We start from the raw sequence: 19,963 nt of genomic DNA on the forward strand, positions 1-19,963 counted from the left end.
AATAACCACTATTTTTTATTCTTATTCTCCTAATTCCACAAGTCAGGAATCCGGAAGAGCTGGGGGAGCTGTCTCTGTTCCACACGGCTGCGGCCTCAGCGAGGAAGACTCGCGAGCTGGGCCGCCCCCGGCTGAGGCTCCTGGGCCTGTGTCGCTCACTCGCCAGGAAGCAGGAAGCCGGATCAGGCCAGCTCTCACCTGCTGGCTCTGGGCTCCCGATGGGGGCGTCCCAGCCAATAATGTGGGCACCACGTCATTACCTTCTAAGACCTAGCCATATTCCCGTCCCGTTTTATCACTTACTAGCGAGTCACAAGCCCCCCAAATTCAAGGGCAGGAAGATCAGACACCGCCTCTTGAAGGGGGGGCAGCAGCAGGGTCTAGAGGAGAATGTGTCAGGAGATACTGGCCTGTTATTTTTCTTTGTTCAAGGATTTATTTTATTTTTTTTTTTTTTTTTAGTCTTTTTTTTTTTATAGAGGCATGTTTGATTTATTTGTTTGTTTGTTTTTTTGTTTATTCAGGCACTGGGTACAGTCAGAAGCGCAGGAGGGTGAGAGAATTCACCAGAGCCAGAGCGGGGAGCAGAGCAGGCAGAAGGACCGAAGGACACTGCTGAGGGGAGCAGCGGGCGGCAGGAGAGGTCTGCGCGCCATGTGGGACCCTCCTCCGGTGGCCGGGGAGCAGCCGGGGATCGAACCGGCGCCGCAGAGGCCGCGGGCAGCTTCGCAACCCAGCGCTCAACCGCTGCGCCACCGGGGAGGCCCTCAAGGATTTATTTTAATTTATGCATACCAGAACAGGGGTACAGGCCAGAGGTGTAGGGGGTGAGAGGAACCCCCAGGACAGAGTGAGGAACAGAACAGGCAGATCCACTGAAACACACTGAGGGGAGCAGTGGGGAGACAGAAGGATCACCTCCCTGGCCGGGGATGGAACTCGTGCGGCAGTGGCTGTGGATAGCTTCGTAGTGCTGAGACTTAACTCCTTGCGCCACCGGGGAGGCCTCCTTTTTTCTTTTGGAACGCAACCTGCCCCCAGGCTTCCCTTGAAAAGGACAGTTTGTTACGTGGGTGGGGCGGGGCGGGAGGGGGTGTCAGGAGCTCTGGCCCTGTAGGGTTTTTTCCTGAGGGTCTCATGCAATATGAAGCCTGTGGAACAATACGAATCAGGCCCTGCTCTGAGTTAGGCCCTTTCAGGCCCCCTCCTCTGAAGGAGGTGACCTCGTGGCCCCCAGCTCGAGGTGAGGCTCGTGGCTGCTGAGGAACGCCCCCAAGGCCACGCAGCTTCTGAAGAATTGGAATTTGAGCCCAGGAGCCTGTGCCAGAGTCCAGCACTTAATCATCAGGCCTCCGTACCGCCGAGTGTCCCCTGCATTCACCCACCAACACCCTGGCCTCGCGCTGCAGAGGGCCGGCCCCGCGGGGTGCCACTTGCGGGGGCTCAGAGGAGCCCACAGCCCTGACTCCCCGCGTGGAGGCTGGGTTCCCAGCGGGCGGGCTCAGCGCGTGCAGGGCGCGGATGAGGGCCTTGGGAGGGGCGTCCACGCAGGCCCCAGGACTCAGGACCCCGCTCGCGGCCAGTCCTACTGCTGGGGCGGGGGTCAGAGGGGGCAGCGTGGGCTCAGAGCCCGCTGCTCACTGTCTGAACTGGGGCCGCCGCTTCCAGCCGCTTCCAGCCGCTCCCCCAGGCCCGGTCTCCGCCACGCGTGACAGCGAAGCCGGCCACACGCTGCCATCTAGCGGCCGGCCCGCGCGCCTGCACCGGAGCTGGGGGGGCCGGGGCGCTCCGCAGCAGGGGCTCCCACGTGTCTGGGACCTGAAGCCACTGCTCCCCCCGACATGGAAAGTGTCACACGGAGAACTGCGAACTACCACGGGGTTGCTGTAATGAGGGATGTTAGGAAAAGGCCCTCCCTGCCCCGGGGGGTGGGTATGGGGTGGGGGTGCCAGACCCTGCCCGGGCTGGGGTCCCTGGAGTCAGTAGGTTGGCTGAGGTGCCCTGGAGCGTACTGGAGCCTGCCCTCTGGGATGCCGGGGCCGTTGTCCGTAAAGAGGTGCCTTGGTGGCTTGGGGGAAGCCGCCGGGAACTGCAGGCTGGAGAAGCCGCTCGAGAGGCTGGAATGGGGGAGCGAGAGGCGCACCCGACCTGGAGGAGAAACCCTGTCCTGCTGGGGGGCGTCTTGTTCCTCACTGAAGGCAGGACAGAGTCCCAAGCAGCCGCCTCTCTCCTGGAGAATCCGCCAGGGTGGGTGCTCCCCGTGGGAGGCGGGACAGTGGGCAGATGCCCACACCCTGGTCTCGAAGGCCGCCTTGGCTCATTTAGTCACAGATGCATTTCTTAGCAAATCGCAGTGGAAACACCCGGTGCCCTGTCTGAGCCCCCACCCTGCCCAGCTGCCCGGAAGGGAGATTTCAGTCTTGATTGACCTTCTGGCCCACCTCATCCTGAGGCAGGTATAGGCTCCTGCAGTGAGAGCTGAGTCTAAATCTCCCTGCATAGGCTGAGCCAGAGACAAAAGCAGCCATTATTAAAAATTAAGATATAAAAGCTTGGGCTTCATTCACATCAACAACCAAGGTAATATTTGAAGACAGGATGCATTTTCCTATTCTCTATGATCTTGGCATTATTTACATGCGTTGTGTGGGTGGTGGATGTGCAAGTCCAAGTTCAGGGTCTCCAAACAGGTCCCCTGAAGTTGGCAGTGGTGGGAGTGTGGACACAGGGAGCTGGGAGATGCCAGAGGTCAGGGTATGTGTGCGTGTGTTGGTGGGGGAGTGTGGGGGGTGTTAATTATGCAGAGTAGAGTGTCTGGAGCCTTTACACCTGAGCTTGGAGAAAACAGCTCCAGGCTGTGGTCACTATTACTTGATTCAGCAAGGAAGTCCCTGGCTCACGTCTGTCCTCGAGGTCTGTGAAACCCCAGAAGGGAGGAAAATAAACAACTGATCTTTGGAAGCAGTGAAGATCCAGCGTGGGTGTCTTGTTTCATTTTACTTAATTCTTTTTATTAAATTTTTAAAAAAGATTTATTTTTTATTTATACAAGAGCTGGGGTACAGGCCAGAGGCATGGGACGGCGAGAGAATTCACCAGAGACAGAGTGGGGAGCAGAACAGGCAGACGGACCGAAGACACTGCTGAGGGGGCAGCGGGTGAGCCAGGAGAGGTCTGCCGCGCCATGTGGGTAGCCCCCTGGCCGGCTGGGAATTGAACCGGTGCTGCAGAGGCTGCGGACAGCTTCATAGCGCGGCGCTCAACCCGCTGCACCACCGGGGAGGCCCCTACTTAATTCTTAACAAAGAGGAAAACCGGTCCACATTCGTGTAGACCTGCGCTGGTCAGTGGCCCGGGGTGAGGGACCCCCTCGCGGACCAGGACCTCGCGCCTGTCCCTGACGACCGAGGCGCTGCTGTTGGTGACAACAAATACAAACTGACAGCGCATTTTGCAGGGCACTCGGGAGCCGCAGCTGTACGGAACGTAGACTGAAGCGTTGACGGCAGCGTCGCTCCTCCGGCGGGGGTGCTCCCCATGCCGGCCGGGCGGGTGCGGGGCTCCAGCGCGGGGCTCCCCGCGGGCCGGGCCGGCGGCACCGCGGGCCCTTCCCGGAGCCGCCGCCAGGGGGCGCGCGCACGCGCCGGCCACGCGGACCTTCGCTTCGCGCTTTGGCCCCTCGCGCGGCCCGTCGCCCGCAGCCGCGGCGGGAAAACCCGACTGGTCGTCCGGGCGCCGCGTCCGTAGTGCCGGCGCGCCCCGAGCCTGCAGCTGGGATGGCGGAGGCCGACGAGGCCGAGGAGCAGCAGCGATTCTCTTACCAACAGGTACGGGGGGCCGGGCCCCGCCTGCGCTGCGGTAGCGGCGTCTGGTCCCCGGGGGGCAGGAGGCCTCAGCCTGCCCTGCGGGGGGCGGGGGGCGCGGGGCGCCCAGCCCGCTTCCGGCCGCCTGCGCCGCGCATGCGCCAGCTGCCTCCCGGCGGGGCGGGGCGGGGCGGTTCCCACGGCAACGCTGCGGGGCCCCGACGGCCGCCGTGGGGGCTGGGGGCGCCGTGGGGGCTGGGGGCCGGCGTGGGGGCTGGGGGCCCCAGCAGGGGCCGCGCGCTGGGGGGCCCAACGGGGAAGCGGGCCCCTGGTTCTGTGGCGGCTTCGGTCTCGCTTCTCAGACGGGGAGCCCGGCCGGCGTGCTCCCCCCGCCGGACGCAGACGCCCCGCGGGCCGCACTGCCGGGGCTCCGTCCCGCCCCGCAACCTGAGGGTCGTGCTCACTGCTGTGCCCAGTTCCCAGAGGGGGATCGGAGGCGCAGTGACTCAGGGTGGTTGCTGGTCGTCAGTTCTTGCTCTGACCAGCCCCAGGAATAAAGGGTGTCCTGAGCCTCCCCGGTGGCGCAAGGGGTTAAGCACCGCACTATGGGGCAGTCCGCAGCCCCTGCAGCGCGAGTTCCATTCCAGGCGGCCAGGGAGCTGCCCACATGGCGCAGCAGACCTCTCCTGTCTCCCCGCTGCTCCCTTCAGCAGTGGATTTCAGCAGCTCTGCCTGTTCTGCTCCCCACTCTGTCTCTGGTGAATCCTCTCACCCCCCACACCTCTGGCCTGTACCCCAGTTCTTGTATGCATAAATAAGTAAATCTTAAAAATAAATAAATAAATAGTGTCCTGAGAACGCAGCAGCACCTTAAAGAGGGAAAAAGCAAGGATTAGCCCACCAGCCTCAAAAAGGAGTCTGAGTGACACATGCATTTCCTTCTGACAAAGTGTACATTTCAAAATCATTTACCTACCTTCTCCCTTTATTTTTTATTTATTAAAAAAAATTATGCATACAAGAACTGGGCCAGAGGTGTGGGGGGTGAGAGGATTCACCAGAGACAGAGTGGGGAGCAGAACAGGCAGACTGACTGAAATACACTGCTGAACGAGACAGGAGAGGTCTGCTGCACCAGCTCCCTGGCTGGCCAGGGATCGAACTCCTGCTGTAGTGGCCGGCAGTAGCTTTGCAGAGCTGTCTTTAACCCCTGCGCCGCCAGGGAGGCCCCCTGGCTTTGCTTTTTCATTCTTCTGCATGGGTAAGTGATTTTTTCCCCAGCATCTAAAAGCGTTGCTGAGGAGCAGTGAGGGCCCCGCTGAGGTGGGTGAGCAAACCACAGAAGGGTCAGCTGTGCCCTCCCAGGCCTTCTTCTGTGTTTTCTTTCGCACCCGAGGGCCTGGGGCCAGCCTGGCCATCTTGCAGCCCAGGCAGAGCCTTCTGCATTATTTGATTAACCACGAATGGGCAGAATCCTGCTGGGTGTTTCATTTGCTCCCCAAACTCCTGGCTATGCCTTTGCTCTCTAGGAACTTGCCCCCCCCCCACCTGCATGGGGTAGCCGCAAAAAGTCCTGTGGACACTTTTTTGCCAGTACCAGCCTGACGTGGTAATTCTTTATCTGTGCTTGACCTAAATCATAACCATTAACTAGGAAGTAATGTTTCTACGAGTCACCCTCCAGAGGGCCTCGTTAATTTATGAGCACACTTGAGAAGTCACTCAGCCATCGTGGGCCTCACTGAAGGAGCCGGGCAGAGCAAACCCTCACCTTGGTTTTAGTTTTTTAAGACGTGGAAAGCTTTTCCCTGAAAGCGTTCTGTTCTCGCCTCAGCGGCTGAAGGCGGCCGTCCACTACACTGTCGGCTGCCTTTGCGACGAAGTCGCGGCAGACAAAGAGATAGAGTTCAGCAAACAAACCATCGCGGCGATTTCGGAGGTGACTTTTCGACAATGCGGTACGAGGCTGGCCTTCCTGCTATCTGTAGACACCCTTGGGGGGGTTTTGCCGGGGAGGAATGTGTGAGTAGGACCCCCAGCGTCTGGTACCCCCCGACAGAGAACATTACCGTGAAACTTAACTTCCAGATTCAGTGATTTATGGAAGGAACTCTTTTCCCCTATTATGCTAACACCAGGTCATTAGCCTTTATTTTATTGTGTTTTAAACTGCCTGGAACATTAGACATTAAATTTTTTATTTCATTGCTTTATCACATTTTTATATTACCCGTAGCTTATTTGACAGCTGAACGTGTGGCCCTGGTCTTTGCTTGACTTCAAAGGAAATGAATGTCCTCACAGGCACTGACTTGTGGCAAAATTTAAAGCAAAGGGCTAGTTTCCAGGGAGCAAGGAGTAGCCACAGTTTCCAGAAGGCTTGTAATAAAGGGTAAAAGGTGCCAGAAGGGAGGGGGAAGACATACGGAGCAACAGATGCTGGGGCTCCTGGCAGCCGGGGTGTCAAGTGCGCGCTCCCCTTCAAAGGCCTTGTTGTCTCCGCAGAACTTACTGTAGAAACAGCTTTCACTCCCTCCTTCTGAAACAGGATTGAGATAGCAGTAACTAAATTGCCTTTCTTTCTCTCTTTCAGAAAATTTTGCCAGAGACCTTGAAATGTTTGCCAGGTGCGCGTGGGGTGCTGGGTGGGCAGGGCTGTGCGTGTTCCAGTGATTCTGTGTCTGGAGGGGGGTTTCTGGGGTCTTTGCTGTTCTTTTTTGTGCGTGTATATTTTGTGGAGTTGCATCTCTAAACACGGTGCTGCAAGAAGAGAACTTCTGCTGTAATCACGTCCTTTCAGACCTGATTTGGCATTTGGGGAAAATTCCAAGCCTTTTTGTTAAATGGAAGTTACTTGGTTTCGGGTTGAAAAGGCATGAATAGCGTCTCCAGGGCTCTGAGTGTGCTGGTGTGTGTACCCTTAGGAACACTTCTGCAAGCTGGTGTGACGTGGGGAACCCCTGCACCTGCTGGCGCGCAGCCCAGGCCAGTGTGGCCTTAGCCAGCATGTCTCCTGGAGAAGCAGCGACCTGCTTCTGCTGGTAGAGCTGTGGCTCTCCCAAGTGATTTTTGCTTCTCTCTCCCATTAGCACCTCAGGGAATTGAAAACAGTCGCAACAAATTGCTTTTATGAAGCAATTTGAATGACTAAGGCCTGAAAGGGCCACAGCTTCCTCAACCTGCCATTACTTGTATCCCAGGCCAGCCTCTCACCCCACACTTTTTACCTTGCTCCTGTTGGCTTGTGGTTTCTCAGATGAATTTTTTAAAATGATTTATTTATTTATGCATACAAGAACTGGGGTACAGGCCAGAGGTGCTGGGGGTGAGAGGATTCGCCAGAGCCAGGGTGGGGAACAGAACAGGCGGATCTTCTGAAATCCACTGCTGAGGGGAACAGCAGGTGAGACAGGTGAGGTCCGCTGCGCCATGTGGGTCAGCTCCCTGGCCCGGGATCGAACTCAGGCTGTAGCCATGACAATGCTGAGGCTTCACCCCTAGGCCATCAGGGAGGTTGCTCCTCCTTTGTCTTAATTGACATTTATCTTCATAATATACCAGTGTGTTCTCATAACAGATCCCTGTTCTGACGCTTATCACTGAGCGAAATGGACACTCACAGGAAGTCAGCTTTGTCGGCTATGGCTCTGAGGTTTCCCTGCCACATAGTCTGCTTCTAGAACGGGGACGACCAGGTCTGAGGAGGCTGAGGTTTGTGCTGCCTCAGGTGCTGTATGTAGGCTGGCCCAGGACCCTCACCAGTGTTTGTAGTATTGTTTCTGTGAGATAATGCATTTAAATTCTAGTCAGATTTCCCATAAACCCTGGAAAATTATCTCCCAGTTTGTTGTGAATTTCCTTTATTTACCTTTGAAAACCTAATATTGTTAATATGTTAGGGATCAAATGTGTTGAAGAAGACAGATATCCTCCAGTAAATACATTTTGCTAGGAATAGTCTTTGAAACTTACAAGGCTAACAGCTTCTAAAACTGCACCATTTTTTCCCAGAGTGATTTCTGGAGTCAGAGGTCTGGTCTGGAGTCTCTGACATGCGGTGGCCCCCTAGGAGAGTGTCAACACTCGGCGTGGCGCACACTCCAGAGGCCGGGCTGTGTGACAGAGGGGTGGGGCTGTCCTCACAGCTCCTGGGGCCACACAGGCACCCTTTTCTGCAAATAGCCCACTGCTCCCTCACCTCCTACTTCTGCGGCGCTCTGTGAGCACCGACGGCAGCCTCGCTCTGACAGACCAGAGTCACGTGGCGGCTCCTCGGGGCCTCTCCGCACTCCTGTGGCCTTGTGTCTGCAGCTGCTGTTACATCACCTTTTATCTCTCTCAGCCCTTTTTTTGATTGGGGGGGGGTCTCCTTTGACCTGGTCCCTATAGGCAGCTAATTAGATGTTATCTCCTGACGTGGGCGTTCCTTAGGACAGAGGTCGCTGTAGTCACGCTGAGGTGACACACGCATCTGCCCGTCTGGCAAACCGTGGAGTGTTAACTCAGCTGAGCCACTGAGTCTAACTGTGTGGCCGTACCTGTGCCTCAGCAGGTGCTCAGCGGGGCTGCTCCGCGTGGCCACTTTGCTCTGCCCTCAGGGCGCGGTGATTCTGGCTTATCCTGCAAAGTTTCTCCTTATTTTTGGAGGAAGTTAGAAATGTCAAGAAAGGATGTGATTAGAGTAATAAATTATTTTTTTCAAAGATTTATTTATTTATGCATACAAGAACTGGGGTGTAGACCAGAGGTGTGGGGGCCGAGAGGAGTCCCCAGAGACAGAGTGGGGAGCAGAACAGGCAGACTGACTGAAATATACTGCTGAGGGGAGCAGCAGGCGAGACAGGAGAGGTCTGCCGCGCCATGTGGGTATCTCCCTGGCCGGCCGGGGATCAAACTCATGCTGCAGTGGCTGGAGATAGCTTGGTAGCGCTGTCTTTAACCCCTGGGCCATCAGGGAGTCCCCAGAGTAATAAATTATTGACTAGAGCTTATTATCTCGAATTACCATTTAAAGCAGCAATAATAAAAAAATAAATAAAGCAGCGATAAGAGGACAGGGCTGAGCGTGAGTCCAAGTTGTGAGCAAGAAACAGACGCCAGTTTGAAGGGTATGCTTTGTTCTCCCTCGGCTGTTGTCGAGGGAACCCCTTAACTCCTTGTTGGGAACCCGCTGTCAGGAGACGCCTGCATGGCATTTCCTGTCACTTAGCTCTGGGAGAAGAGTGACAGGACCTGGGGGGAAGCTTCGTGAAATCCCTTGTTCTGCTCCTCACGTCTCTTCATGCCGTGGCGCGCCTTCACCGGGGCCTGCCAGTCTCTCTCTGCTAACGCCAGGCGCTGACCCACTTTTCTGGGGCGTTCACGCCACCACCATGACCGCTCGCGCCTCCCCGTGCTCGTGCTCCTCCGGGCTCCTTGGGGGGAGGCAGGCGGAGGGGCTTCTGCTTGCTCCTGGCCTCTTTATTAACAGGCATCTGGGCTGAGAGCTTCATCTTTGTGCTCCCGGGTAAGCTTAACCACCTTGGTCGAAAAATCGGGTCTGCTTAGGGAGCCTTGCTCGCTCCCAGGCTGCCCGCGAGCTTCCGTGTTTCTTCCAAACTGAAAATAATGCCAAGCATGTTGATGAACCGTTTCTGCCCTTTCTCCAGACACGCGAAAAGAAGCACAATTAACACGGAAGATGTGAAGCTCTTAGCCAGGAGGAGTCATTCGCTGGTGAGAGACAGAGACGAATGTCTTCCCTCACGCCCCTTCCCGTCTGGACACATCGTTCCCGCTTAATCACGCGCAGCGCCAGGCGATTCCCGGGGGCACCTTGCGTAAGAGACAGAGCTGGCTGGACGGTCCAGGCCCGTGATTTATAGTCTTTCCTTCATGATGAAGGATCTTGCTAGGCCTCCTCGATACGTTCTGATCAGCACTCTCTGGAGTTCCTAATTTGCCTTTTTTGTAATATCTGAAAACTTGGGTCCCGTGTTTCCTCCACGGCATGATGTCACAGCAGGTCCCAGGCTCGGTGTGGGGAAAGTCTACTTCTGGGGGCAGCCACAGGGTCCCTGGCAGCCGGGTCTGCTGGGAGTGTCGGCAGCTGGGTGTGCGGGAAGCGAGCACATTCTCTTCAGAGAGGCCTGGAGGTTGTCCTGACCAGGCCTGCCCCTCCGGGTGGTGCCGTGACCACTTCCAATGAGTGGCCAACCTGGGTCTGCGCGCGAGGGTCCTGGCTTAGTTCATCCCAGCAGTGACCCTGCTCTCGGCTTCTCTCCCGTGGGCGCCTCCAGGGGCTGCTGTTTCCTCTGCTCCATCGCTGTGCCTGCGACAGGGCCTGGCACACAGTAGGTGCTCAGGGCACAGGAGTTGAATGAATGCAGTTGGGTAGCACTTGAAAGTTTGCAGGGGACGCTCATAGATGTTGTTGGACATCTGTTATCTAAACCTCACACCCGCCTGGCGAGGGGCTTTAGCGACTTACTAGCTGCCCGGAGCAGGGGAAGCAGCTGGAGGTAGCTGACGTCCCAGAGCTAGCGCGCAAGCTCTCTGGTGACAGGTGAAGCTAAGCTTCTAGCCCAGATGCGGTGCTGTTTCCACTGGGCTCTGCTCTCCCAGTGACCCTGCTCCACAGTCTAAGTCAAGGATAAGAATCTGATCCCCAAGGAGAACAGCTCAGGTGCTTGGCGGTTCTGTGTATCAGCCGAAAGGACATTTCTCTCTTCATGTTTCCTACAGCATCATAATTGTTACTTGATCTGGGAAATGACCTACTTATTGGATGTGTGCTTCAGAGTATTGTTTTTATTTCGGACTTTTAATTTTTTTATCCAATAGAGCCTATTACTAAAGAGTTGAGCTAAATTTGACTAAATCCTCCTTGTGCCCGGGACCTTGTCTTTCTTACTTTGTGTCCCTAGAGTGTGGGACATAGAAGTTGCTCAATAAATTTTAGTTGGCTCCATTTAGGGGGCGGTTGACTACACTGCGACTGGCGTGCCTCCTGCAAGCGCCACGTGTCGTTCTTTGACTGACTCTGGGAACTCCCGTCTGGTAGGACATATGAGAGCAGCGAGTTCATTTTTGTCATTGATTCCTTCTTCCAGATAAACATTGTAAGCTGCATTTAACTCTAGTCCAGGGTTTTCCACCCAACGCCTTTGTGTGGAAGTGGATGGAAGAGGGTGAAGGTTTTCCCCCCCTATGTTTATAAAATGGATTTATAGTCATATAAAAATATAATTCTTAAAATTTTTTTTTGTAGCTAAAATACATCACAGAGAAAAATGAAGAGCTCACTCAGTTGAATGTAGAAAGAAAAGCAAAGAAGAAAAAGTTAGAGAATGAAAACAGAAGCTCAGTAGAGCTCGCAGAGGCTGCAGGAGTGGAAAGTGAGGACTAAACTGGATGGCCACTCGGTGAAAGCAAACTTCAGCTGGTCGAACCCCCAAAATGCGTGCCGCCACCTGGGGACTCTGAGGGAGAAGTGGAGGTTTAGACAGGGCTGGGTGGCTCTCCACACTGTGTGCTCCGAGTCATTGGCTGCAGAAGCCCGTGTGGAAGAGACCTGGACACCCTTCAGCAAAATACCTCCTCGTCTGCGGGAGCGTGTCAGAAGAAAGGCGTGTTTGGGGGTGTGTGGAGATGACAGCTGGCGTGGTTAATAAATTGTCTTAGCAATTTCATGTGGTTGACTTTAAAAACCTTATTTACTCTTTTATATAAGTTTCTCGCTATCTTCATTCCTGTAATGAGAACTTTTGGTGGTCTTTTGGCTTCACTTGCCATCTTTCTGTCGGACCATTTATATTTTTGATGCGCGGCCTTACGGCACATCTTCCAGAGGGCTGGCTCCGCTTCCTGGGTTCTCAGGCACCTCTTCCCCGTTAAGCATCCCAGTTAGGGCTTCGTGTGCCCTGGCGTGTCCGAGGGGATGTCGATCATCCTTCGTGGTCCACCTTTGGTGGCACAGGGCAGGAAGGAGCTCTAGAGGGTTCTTTTTTTGGCAGACTTGCTTCCTCTGAGTCCTGGGAGTTCCTCTGAACTTAGCTGGCCCCGTTAACCTTATAACCAGATGCTTAACCATATAGAGAAGCAGATGTCTTTGAGATGCAGGCCTGGTGACATAGGTGGGGGCAATGTACATTTTTTATTATCACACCAGTTCCGACAAATATTTGGAAAAAAAGATGCGCTAATTTTTTATCACTGCAATTGCTTGGTGCTGGGAAAGTTTCCAAATATCCCTTTCTGCCCGTTGCAGCAGGAACGGTCCACACCGGCTCGTACTTAGCAGATACCTCATGGCCTCGGACGGGAACTCAGGGCAAGCGTATTCCCTCTTGAACTGTGGGACTGTAATGAAGCCTGAGAGGCCACTCAGCCCCGCTGCGGCCTTCCTGACCTGTGTGCCGGGTTCTGCTCCAGGGACGCGCGCCCTCGCATGGACATTATCGGCTGTTACAAGTTCCTGCTGTATTCAGAGACGTCTCCCACCCTCCCGCTTCTGTCCAGGTCCTAGCTCTTGGGAATAAACAGTCTTTGTCTTTCAAGATAATTCAGTACTGAGTTCCTTTTAATCAAAGTTGCCTTTGTACATCTTTTTTTTTTTTTTAATTTATTTATGCGTACAAGAGCTGGGGTGCGGCCACAGGTGCGGGGGCAGGGGGTGGTGAGAGGATTCCCCAGAGACAGAGTGGGGAACAGAACAGGCAGACTGACTGAAATACACTGCTGAGGGGAGCAGCGGGTGAGTCAGGAGAGGTCTGCACCATGTGGGTAGATCCCTGACTGGGGATCGAACTCATGCTGCAGAGGTTGTGGGTTGCTTCATAGTGCTGGGACTTAACCCCTTGCGCCACCAGGGAGACGCCTGTACATCTTTTTAGAAACACATATTTTTGCACAAAAATTAGAGTCTCAGCCCCCTGAGGGCAGGCTTTGGGGTGGTGAATGGCACCCCTGTGCCTGGGGCAGGCTTTATGGTGTTGAATGGCACCCCCGCGCCTGGGGCAGGGCTGGCTTGGCCGCATGCTAGCGGGATAAGCAGGAGCCAGGCTTAGGGGCTGGGCTTGGGCAGCCTGGCTCGGACCAGGGGTTTGCAAGGTTTTGTGTCGAGGAGCTCTGCACTGGGGGAGTAAGGCTAAGGGTCGAGAAGCTCCATAACAGCTGCTAACGTAAGCGCCTACTGTGCGTTCCACGTGTTAAACACTTTACAAGATCCCGTTTGGTCCCCGTGACTCCACAGGGGCATAGTAGGTATGTTTCTACCCCCCAATTTAGAGACGAGGAAATGAGAGGTTCGTCAAATGGCAAAGCCAGGATTTTGGTCCAGAGCCTTCCCTTGAAGTACCGAGGGAACTGCTCCCTGAAAACAGCCCGTCTTAGAAGAACAGGATGCCTCCCCCCTCGGTAGCGGGGAGCTCTCCTTGGCCACTTGTACCAGAGATTTCCCTTCCCATGCAGGGCGTGTCCTGCCCCGCTGGGTGGCAGCGGCTCTATGGGCTGGCAGTGGGGCCGCCTGCAGTTCTGTGCTTCAAGCTGCTCAGTGCGGTGTGAGGCCAGTGAGCAAAATCTGCAAATGGAGCCACAGCTGAGCCTGAGCTGCGTGACTTTCTCACCTGCAAGAATATTTCAGATATTGTAACAGCACTTGGAATTGTGCGGGCCCACAATGATCTTGGGACCAACAACAACAACAACAAAAACCCCGAAATCAGGGGGCTGTGCAGAATGCAGCTGAGCGCCAGTCACCAGGTCACCAGGCGGGCCAGCTCCGCCCTCGCTCCTCAAACCAGCAAGCCTGGGGCAAAAGGCCATTTCACACCTGGATTTCCCTGTGAGGGTGGGAGCAGCAGCGGCCCGTTCACCCCAGAACAAGATCTCTGGTGAAGTCTTGCCTCGAGTTGATTGGCGAGAGTGTGTCCCATTTACCGCTGGGCCTCAGCTGGGGGGGGGGGGGCGGCGGCAAGGGGGATTCCTTTGTCGGGGGGCTTCCTTTGTGGGCGTGCTTCTGACCCGGGACGTGAGCCTGAGGGGGAGGGCGCCCCAGCTCCACGCTGCTCAGTGGCAACGGCGGCTCCGGGGCGCCCCAGTCAAGGCAGGTTCACCCGGGAAGAAAGGCTCTTGTACCTGACACACGAGTCGTCTTTCTCCTTTAGTTTCTACTTAATTCAAAAACAAAAGGTCCCGGGCGATGACCTGCGAGCGCGAGGGCCCGGCAGCTGGAGACTCTGGGCCCCGGCCCGGCTCCCTGCGCGGGCTTCCCAGGGCTGGTTAGGGGATTCAGTCTGGTGGAGTCTGGCTGCACAGTGGCGCCGGCCTGGGGGCGGGGTGTGTGTGTGTGTGTGTGTGTGTGTGTGTGTGCGTGCAGTGCTCATTGTGCTGCACCGTCTCTGCTCAGCCCCAGAGCAGCCCCTGCCTGCTGGTGTCACCTCCTTCTGGAACCTTAGTTTCGATACAGCCTGTGTCCTCACGCCGCAGACGGACTGACATCATCACACTTTCACTTGTGAGAACTTGCAACTTTCATGAGGTGATTTATTTTTCTTTTTTCCATTTTGAAAAAGTTCCAAGGCCGAGTCCATAAAGTTGACCATTAAAAATGGATTTTTCTCTGAAATTACCAGATGAGTAGCAGACAAGTCATTTATCACCAGATTCCTGCTAGGAGCTTCCTAAGGGCTTGCAAAGACCAGAATATAATGTCTCACTCTGACGCGTCTCCAAGGGCATCTGTGGGCAGCCCGGAGGAAGCCCAGCCGTGGGAACCGAGCTGACGTAGCCGCCACTTGTCGGGAATCATGGCTTTCCCGACGCCTTCCAACTGGGCTCCTCAGAAATTTACGGGTAAAACAAGCAGTTTTTCCCCCTTGATCGAAACTTCTCCACTTTTCTCTCAGTAGAGCAGTTTTGTCAGGGCGCTTATCTCAGCTGTTCCGTGCAAATAGGGTCAGCTGTTCTGGAGCATCATGTTAAGATTGGGATTATGTCTCTTCTGATGTTGGCTGAGCCAGATTTTTCTTTGCTTTGTCTTTGTGTGGTGGTGTCACTGTGCTCAAAAAGCAAAATGATCATTCGATTACTTTAAGAACAAGGGTCACACTGTTAAGTCGCTTCATGCCGACGTACTGGTGAAAGTCACACTTTAAGCCACTGCCAAGAAGCCTGTGGCCTGCTCACTGGAAACCTCAGACAGCTCTTTCCATGGGCCAGAGCTTCAGGTTTGCTTTGTGGGGATGAGGCCTGCTTCCAGGTCTTCCAGATCACGTCCAGGGTCAGGGCTGTGGCCCAGCCTGTGGCCTGCCCGCCCCGCCTTCCGACGCAAGGCCCTCAGGGTCTCAGATGCGAGCTCCTCCCCACAGATGCCTGCATGGAGAGGCCTTTTGTCACGGTGACTGTCCCCGTCCCTCAATCTTTGCACAGAAGTGACAGGGAATGATGGTGTACGGGCAGGAATGACACGGAGCAGGATCTCAATGACCCATGCAGACGGGTTAAGGGAGGCGTCAGAGTCCTGGAGCCCTCAGTGGCTTTTGCAGGTTTTTATTGGGATTTACCATGTAAACAGCAGGCCGGGGTGCTGGGGGGCCGGGAGGCCAGCAAGTCTTCACTCTGGGCTCTCCGGCGTCCTCTGGTGGTCTCTGCTGCTCTGCTCTCTCGTGCTTCTGCTTCTGTTGGTGTCCCCGTGACGCTGTTCTTAAAAGCCCAGTCTCAGCCCAGGTGAATCCCTTCTACCTATGCCCACACCCTACTCCAGGTGCCCGCCATCAGGCATGCATTCGGGACCACAGAGTCCGTCATCTATCCTAATGGCGGGAGGGCAGAAAAGCCTGATGCTTTTTACCTCACCCTACAGATGGTTAAGAGGAGACTTCTTTTTCTGAGATACAAAGCGGAACGACTGTGGGGCCTCACGTGCGCCAGGCTCCTCCTGGTCTGCTCAGATGAAGTTAGGACTAAACAAGTCACTGTTTCAAAAGCATAATTAAATTTTAATTCTCCCCACAGCTCTGAAATCCTTGCTTGATTATATTGTTTATGACTCTAGAATCACAGGCTCTGGCGGTAACTTCCTGTGTGGGGGTTTTAGATGCTGAACTTTCAAGCTTAGGGATTTATACCTGGACTCAGGAAGTTTCTGAGGATCAGGCCTAATAGTGGGAAGCCCGGCAAAGGCTGGCTGGAGGACACTGGGATATTATTCTCTCTGGACACCGGGGAGCAGACTCACGGAGGGTGACTGCTGATGGCTCGTTCTGTTTTCCACAGAGCTGAGCTCATATTCGTAATTACCAGCTGAGTAAAGTGTAATGTGATGCAGGGGCCTTAATAGCATCCACATTTCCAAACACAGCAGCTGAGAGACCAGTAACTGGGTCAGAGCACTGGAGGAAGATGCCTGCCTGAAAGGGCAGCTAGGCCTCCAGAACTTTGTCTTTTAAGATTTTTCTAGAAGAACAGTATGCAACTTGTGCTTCAGTTTCAATGGGAATCCTACAGTCCTTTTTTTTTCTTTAAAGGTTTATTTATGCATACAAGAGCTGGGGTGCAGGCCAGAGGTGTGTGTGGGCGAGAGGATTCACCAGAGACAGAGTGGGGAACAGAACAGGCAGACTGACTGCAGTACACTGCTGAGGAGAGCAGCGGGAGACAGGAGAGGTCTGCTGCGCCATGTGGGTAGCTCCCTGGCCTGGGATCCAACTTGTGCTGCAGTGGCATGAGAGCTGTGTCTTAACTCCTTGTGCCACTAGGGGGGCCCCCCACTTTGCATTTATAATTAAAGTTGTGACAAAAAAATTCCCGTTTGTCTTGTTAAAAGAATTCTAAGCTGGAAGAACGCTAGACTACGTCTGGTGGGAGTTCCTGTAACACGGCACTGGAAAATCCTGAGGAAAATCTAGAATCTATTTATTAGCCTGTTAGTTCACTTCCTTGTGACTACGCAGGTGTCTGATTTATTCTGAGCAGAGTCCACGTCGAGGGTCTCTGACCTGAGTGCAGTCACCTCCCTGAATGCGGCTTCCCAGCGGGATGGGAAGGCCACAGGCCAGGGGAGGGCGCTCAGATACATCATTGCCAGGCAGGGCCCTTAAAACCCTCCAGTAATCGTCCACCTAAGTCAAAACTACAAATAACATAAAATGGAGAAATACCCTGAAGGCAAAAAAAAAAAAAATTGGATAATTAGGAGATTAAATAGCTAAACAATCTGGTTAGTAAAGGCACATTAATAATTCTTGTAATTAACGCAGTTTTTTTTCCTTGCAGACTACTATTATTTTATCCTTTTCTCTCTGGAAAATGAAAAATCCATTAGTTTTTTCCTTTTGCTTTTACCCAGAAATTAAAGCTTGGTAAGTGGTAATTAGCACCGCTCCTGTCAAAGCCAATTGCCTAATGGGGAGCGACATTTGACTGGAGAGAATGGGAGGAGGCTAATGCAGCGCTCATTAGTCCCAGCTGCTTTCTTTGACATTCTTTTCTCCCGCCCTAAGAACGGGCATGCCCTGCTCTATTTTTAGACACACCTCTGTGCTGCCATTCTAGAAGGCCCGGAGGCAGGGGTGGGGGTGTGATACAGCGTGTTTGCACCCACTCCCGGGCTAGTTTTCGGACTGTCTTTGCCCCGTACACCCCTGGAGCTTCTTCAGTATGCACCGCCTTTGCCCCTGCCCCACCTCTCTGCCCCTGGGAAAATGGGAGCCCCCAGCCCGCCCCCTTGCGTCTTTAACCTTTTCAACTGTGAGGCCTCAGGCTCCCCTTGCACTTGCTGGAACGAAGGTCCCCCAAAGTTAGCCTCAACTGGGATTCGTCTCACTGCAACCCCATCGCCCATGCAGCGTGGGTGCTTGGTGGGATCGTTCAAGTAGAGACCCCAGACCCAGGTCAGCCGACAGAGCTCGGCTGTGCCGGCGACAGAAGTGATTTAGGGTGTTTAATGCAGGAGGACAAGGGGCAGACGTCCGTAGAAGGACGAGGCGAGCGGCCATTCTGCATTTCCATCCCTGACTGCTGACCGCGCAGCCGCCAGGGCTATTTTTATTTTTATTTTTTTTTTTATTTTTTTTATTTTTTTTTTTTTTCATAGAGGCATGCTTTATTTATTTGTTTGCTGGTTTGTCTGTTTGCTTTTGTCTACACATGCACTGGGTACAGTCAGAAGCGCGGGAGGGTGAGAGAATTCACCAGAGCCAGAGCGGGGAGCAGAGCAGGCAGAAGGACCGAAGTACACTGCTGAGGGGAGCAGCGGGCGGCAGGAGAGGTCTGCACGCCATGTGGGACCCTCCTCCTGTGGCCGGGGAGCAGCCGGGGATCGAACCGGCGCCGCAGAGGCCGCGCGCAGCTTCGCAACCCAGCGCCCAACCGCTGCGCCACCGGGGAGGCCCAGGGCTATTTTTAGACACATCTCCGTGCTTCTATTCTAGAAGGCCCGGGTCTAGAAGGCCGGGGCTGGGCAGGCAATCACGCTGTCCACGCAGCAGCCTCCTGCGGCTGGAGTTCACTCCGACTTACTACACCAGCTTAGCGAAACCAGTGATCTGGGGGTGTGGGCCTGAAACAAATGGGGACACACTGGATGAAAACTGGAGGTCTGCGTTTGGAATCCACCCCCCATCCACCCCCGCCCCGCAGCCCTGACAGGGCAGGCCGCTGCTCCTTGCCGGGCACAGCGCTGCCCACGCAGGACCGACACAGCCACAGCTGCCTCCTTGCTGTTCTGTGAGGCTCGTGTGTGTGGTGCCAGCGTGTAACTGCAAACTGCTAGAAAAATCCTCCATTGGCATCAGTGCCTCTCCGGGGGCTTGTTAATGTGCGGGGATGCTTTTAGTTGTCTCGGGGTCTGGAGATGGCCCTGGCGTCGAGCGGCCAGTCACGGGACCCGCCTCCCTGCCACGGAGAACCGCCCAGCACCCACCTGGCCGCTGAGTGTCACGCTGGACACACACGTGGGTGGAGACCTGTCCCAGCCATCTCCGCCTGAAGTCTAATTGTCTTATACATAGTGTATTTTTTCCAGTTTCAACGTTCCCTGGATTTTTGGAGAATGCAGCTACCTTGTATGGATATTTTAAAGACCAGAACTTCACTGTTTTGAAAAACCCTTTACAAAGAGCAATGCTACTTGTGGTCTTCAGTTGTGACGCTGCGGCACACCCACGTGAGCCTGGCAAATTCACAAGTTCATGTGTAAGTGCAAGTGCCTGACTGGGCCCAGCGCCTCCGGTGCAGCCACGCCCGGCACCGATCACACAGGCCGCTGCATTGGAAGTTATTGTCCTTTGTGTTTTCCTGAAATACCATATTTGGGGTATTAGGCTGAGGCTTTTTAAAACAAACACTAAATTAGAACTTTACCAAGGAAAGAACTTTACCAAGGAAAGAACTCCCTAGAACTCAGGATCCGATGGGCCTGGCCTACTTCACACGCCACGAAGAGGAACGGGTGTCAGTGCTTTTGAGAGAACATGTGCAAGTTAGCAGCTCCAGCTCTCAGGATATGAGGAAGACACGCCAAAATAGCCTATCGGAGAAGGAACTACTGGGGCCTATTCGAGAGACCCTGACGGTGTAAGGCATCTGTGACGGGATGCTGAAGAGCCCCCAGCATCCTTCTTGAGGTTCGCAGAGGCAGCGGTGGTCTTTGCTTTCTGCGCCCCGCCCGCCGCCCAGGTTATGGTGTTTCTTTACTTAATAGTTAGTCACTGAGTCTCTCAGCAGCATTCCCGTTTCCTACAGGCTCGCCAAAGTCAACTGATGCTCTCTGTCCTGCAAGGGGACCGAACTATGGACAGCAAAACCAGGAGAACATGTCTGTGGGGAAACAGATGGTTTATGACCCAGAAGTCTCTGGTCTGCACGCAGTGAGACTTAGTCATATCTCATGGACATCAATTTAATGACCTTTTATACCCCCTGCTGACGAAAGATATTAGAAAGCCAAAGAGTTTCACAGTGGTAACGTGTAATTTCACAATACTGAAGCAGATATTAGAAATGGGGAATTAGACCCTGGATCTCCCTGTGGTCTGCAAGCTTAATATGTGCCTTTTAACAAACAAACAAACAAACAAACAAACAAATCATTAACTGGGGAAGCAAGCTTGTGGCCACGACCGCGCTGTTACATTCCTTTCTCCATTAACTGCATTCAGAGCTCTCCGGGTTCTGTGGAC

The 19,963-nt window shown here is 54.3% G+C and overlaps 1 protein-coding gene across 1 annotated transcript; it reads left to right on the forward strand.

Moving 5' to 3' along the window:
* Positions 1-3,776: 3,776 nt before the first annotated feature.
* On the forward strand, positions 3,777-11,407 carry LOC311177179 (centromere protein S-like; the record flags this gene model as incomplete). Its single annotated transcript, XM_084242999.1, has 5 exons — positions 3,777-3,827; positions 5,638-5,761; positions 6,397-6,430; positions 9,452-9,518; positions 11,053-11,407. 5 exons carry the CDS (start codon positions 3,777-3,779, stop codon positions 11,188-11,190), a joined length of 414 nt encoding a protein of 137 aa, XP_084099125.1. The 3' UTR covers positions 11,191-11,407.
* Between the last annotated feature and the right edge of the window lie 8,556 nt (positions 11,408-19,963).

The sequence above is a fragment of the Talpa europaea genome, assembly GCF_964194135.1.
Source record: "Talpa europaea genome assembly, chromosome: 9".
In the NCBI taxonomy this organism is placed as follows: Eukaryota; Metazoa; Chordata; class Mammalia; order Eulipotyphla; family Talpidae; genus Talpa; species Talpa europaea.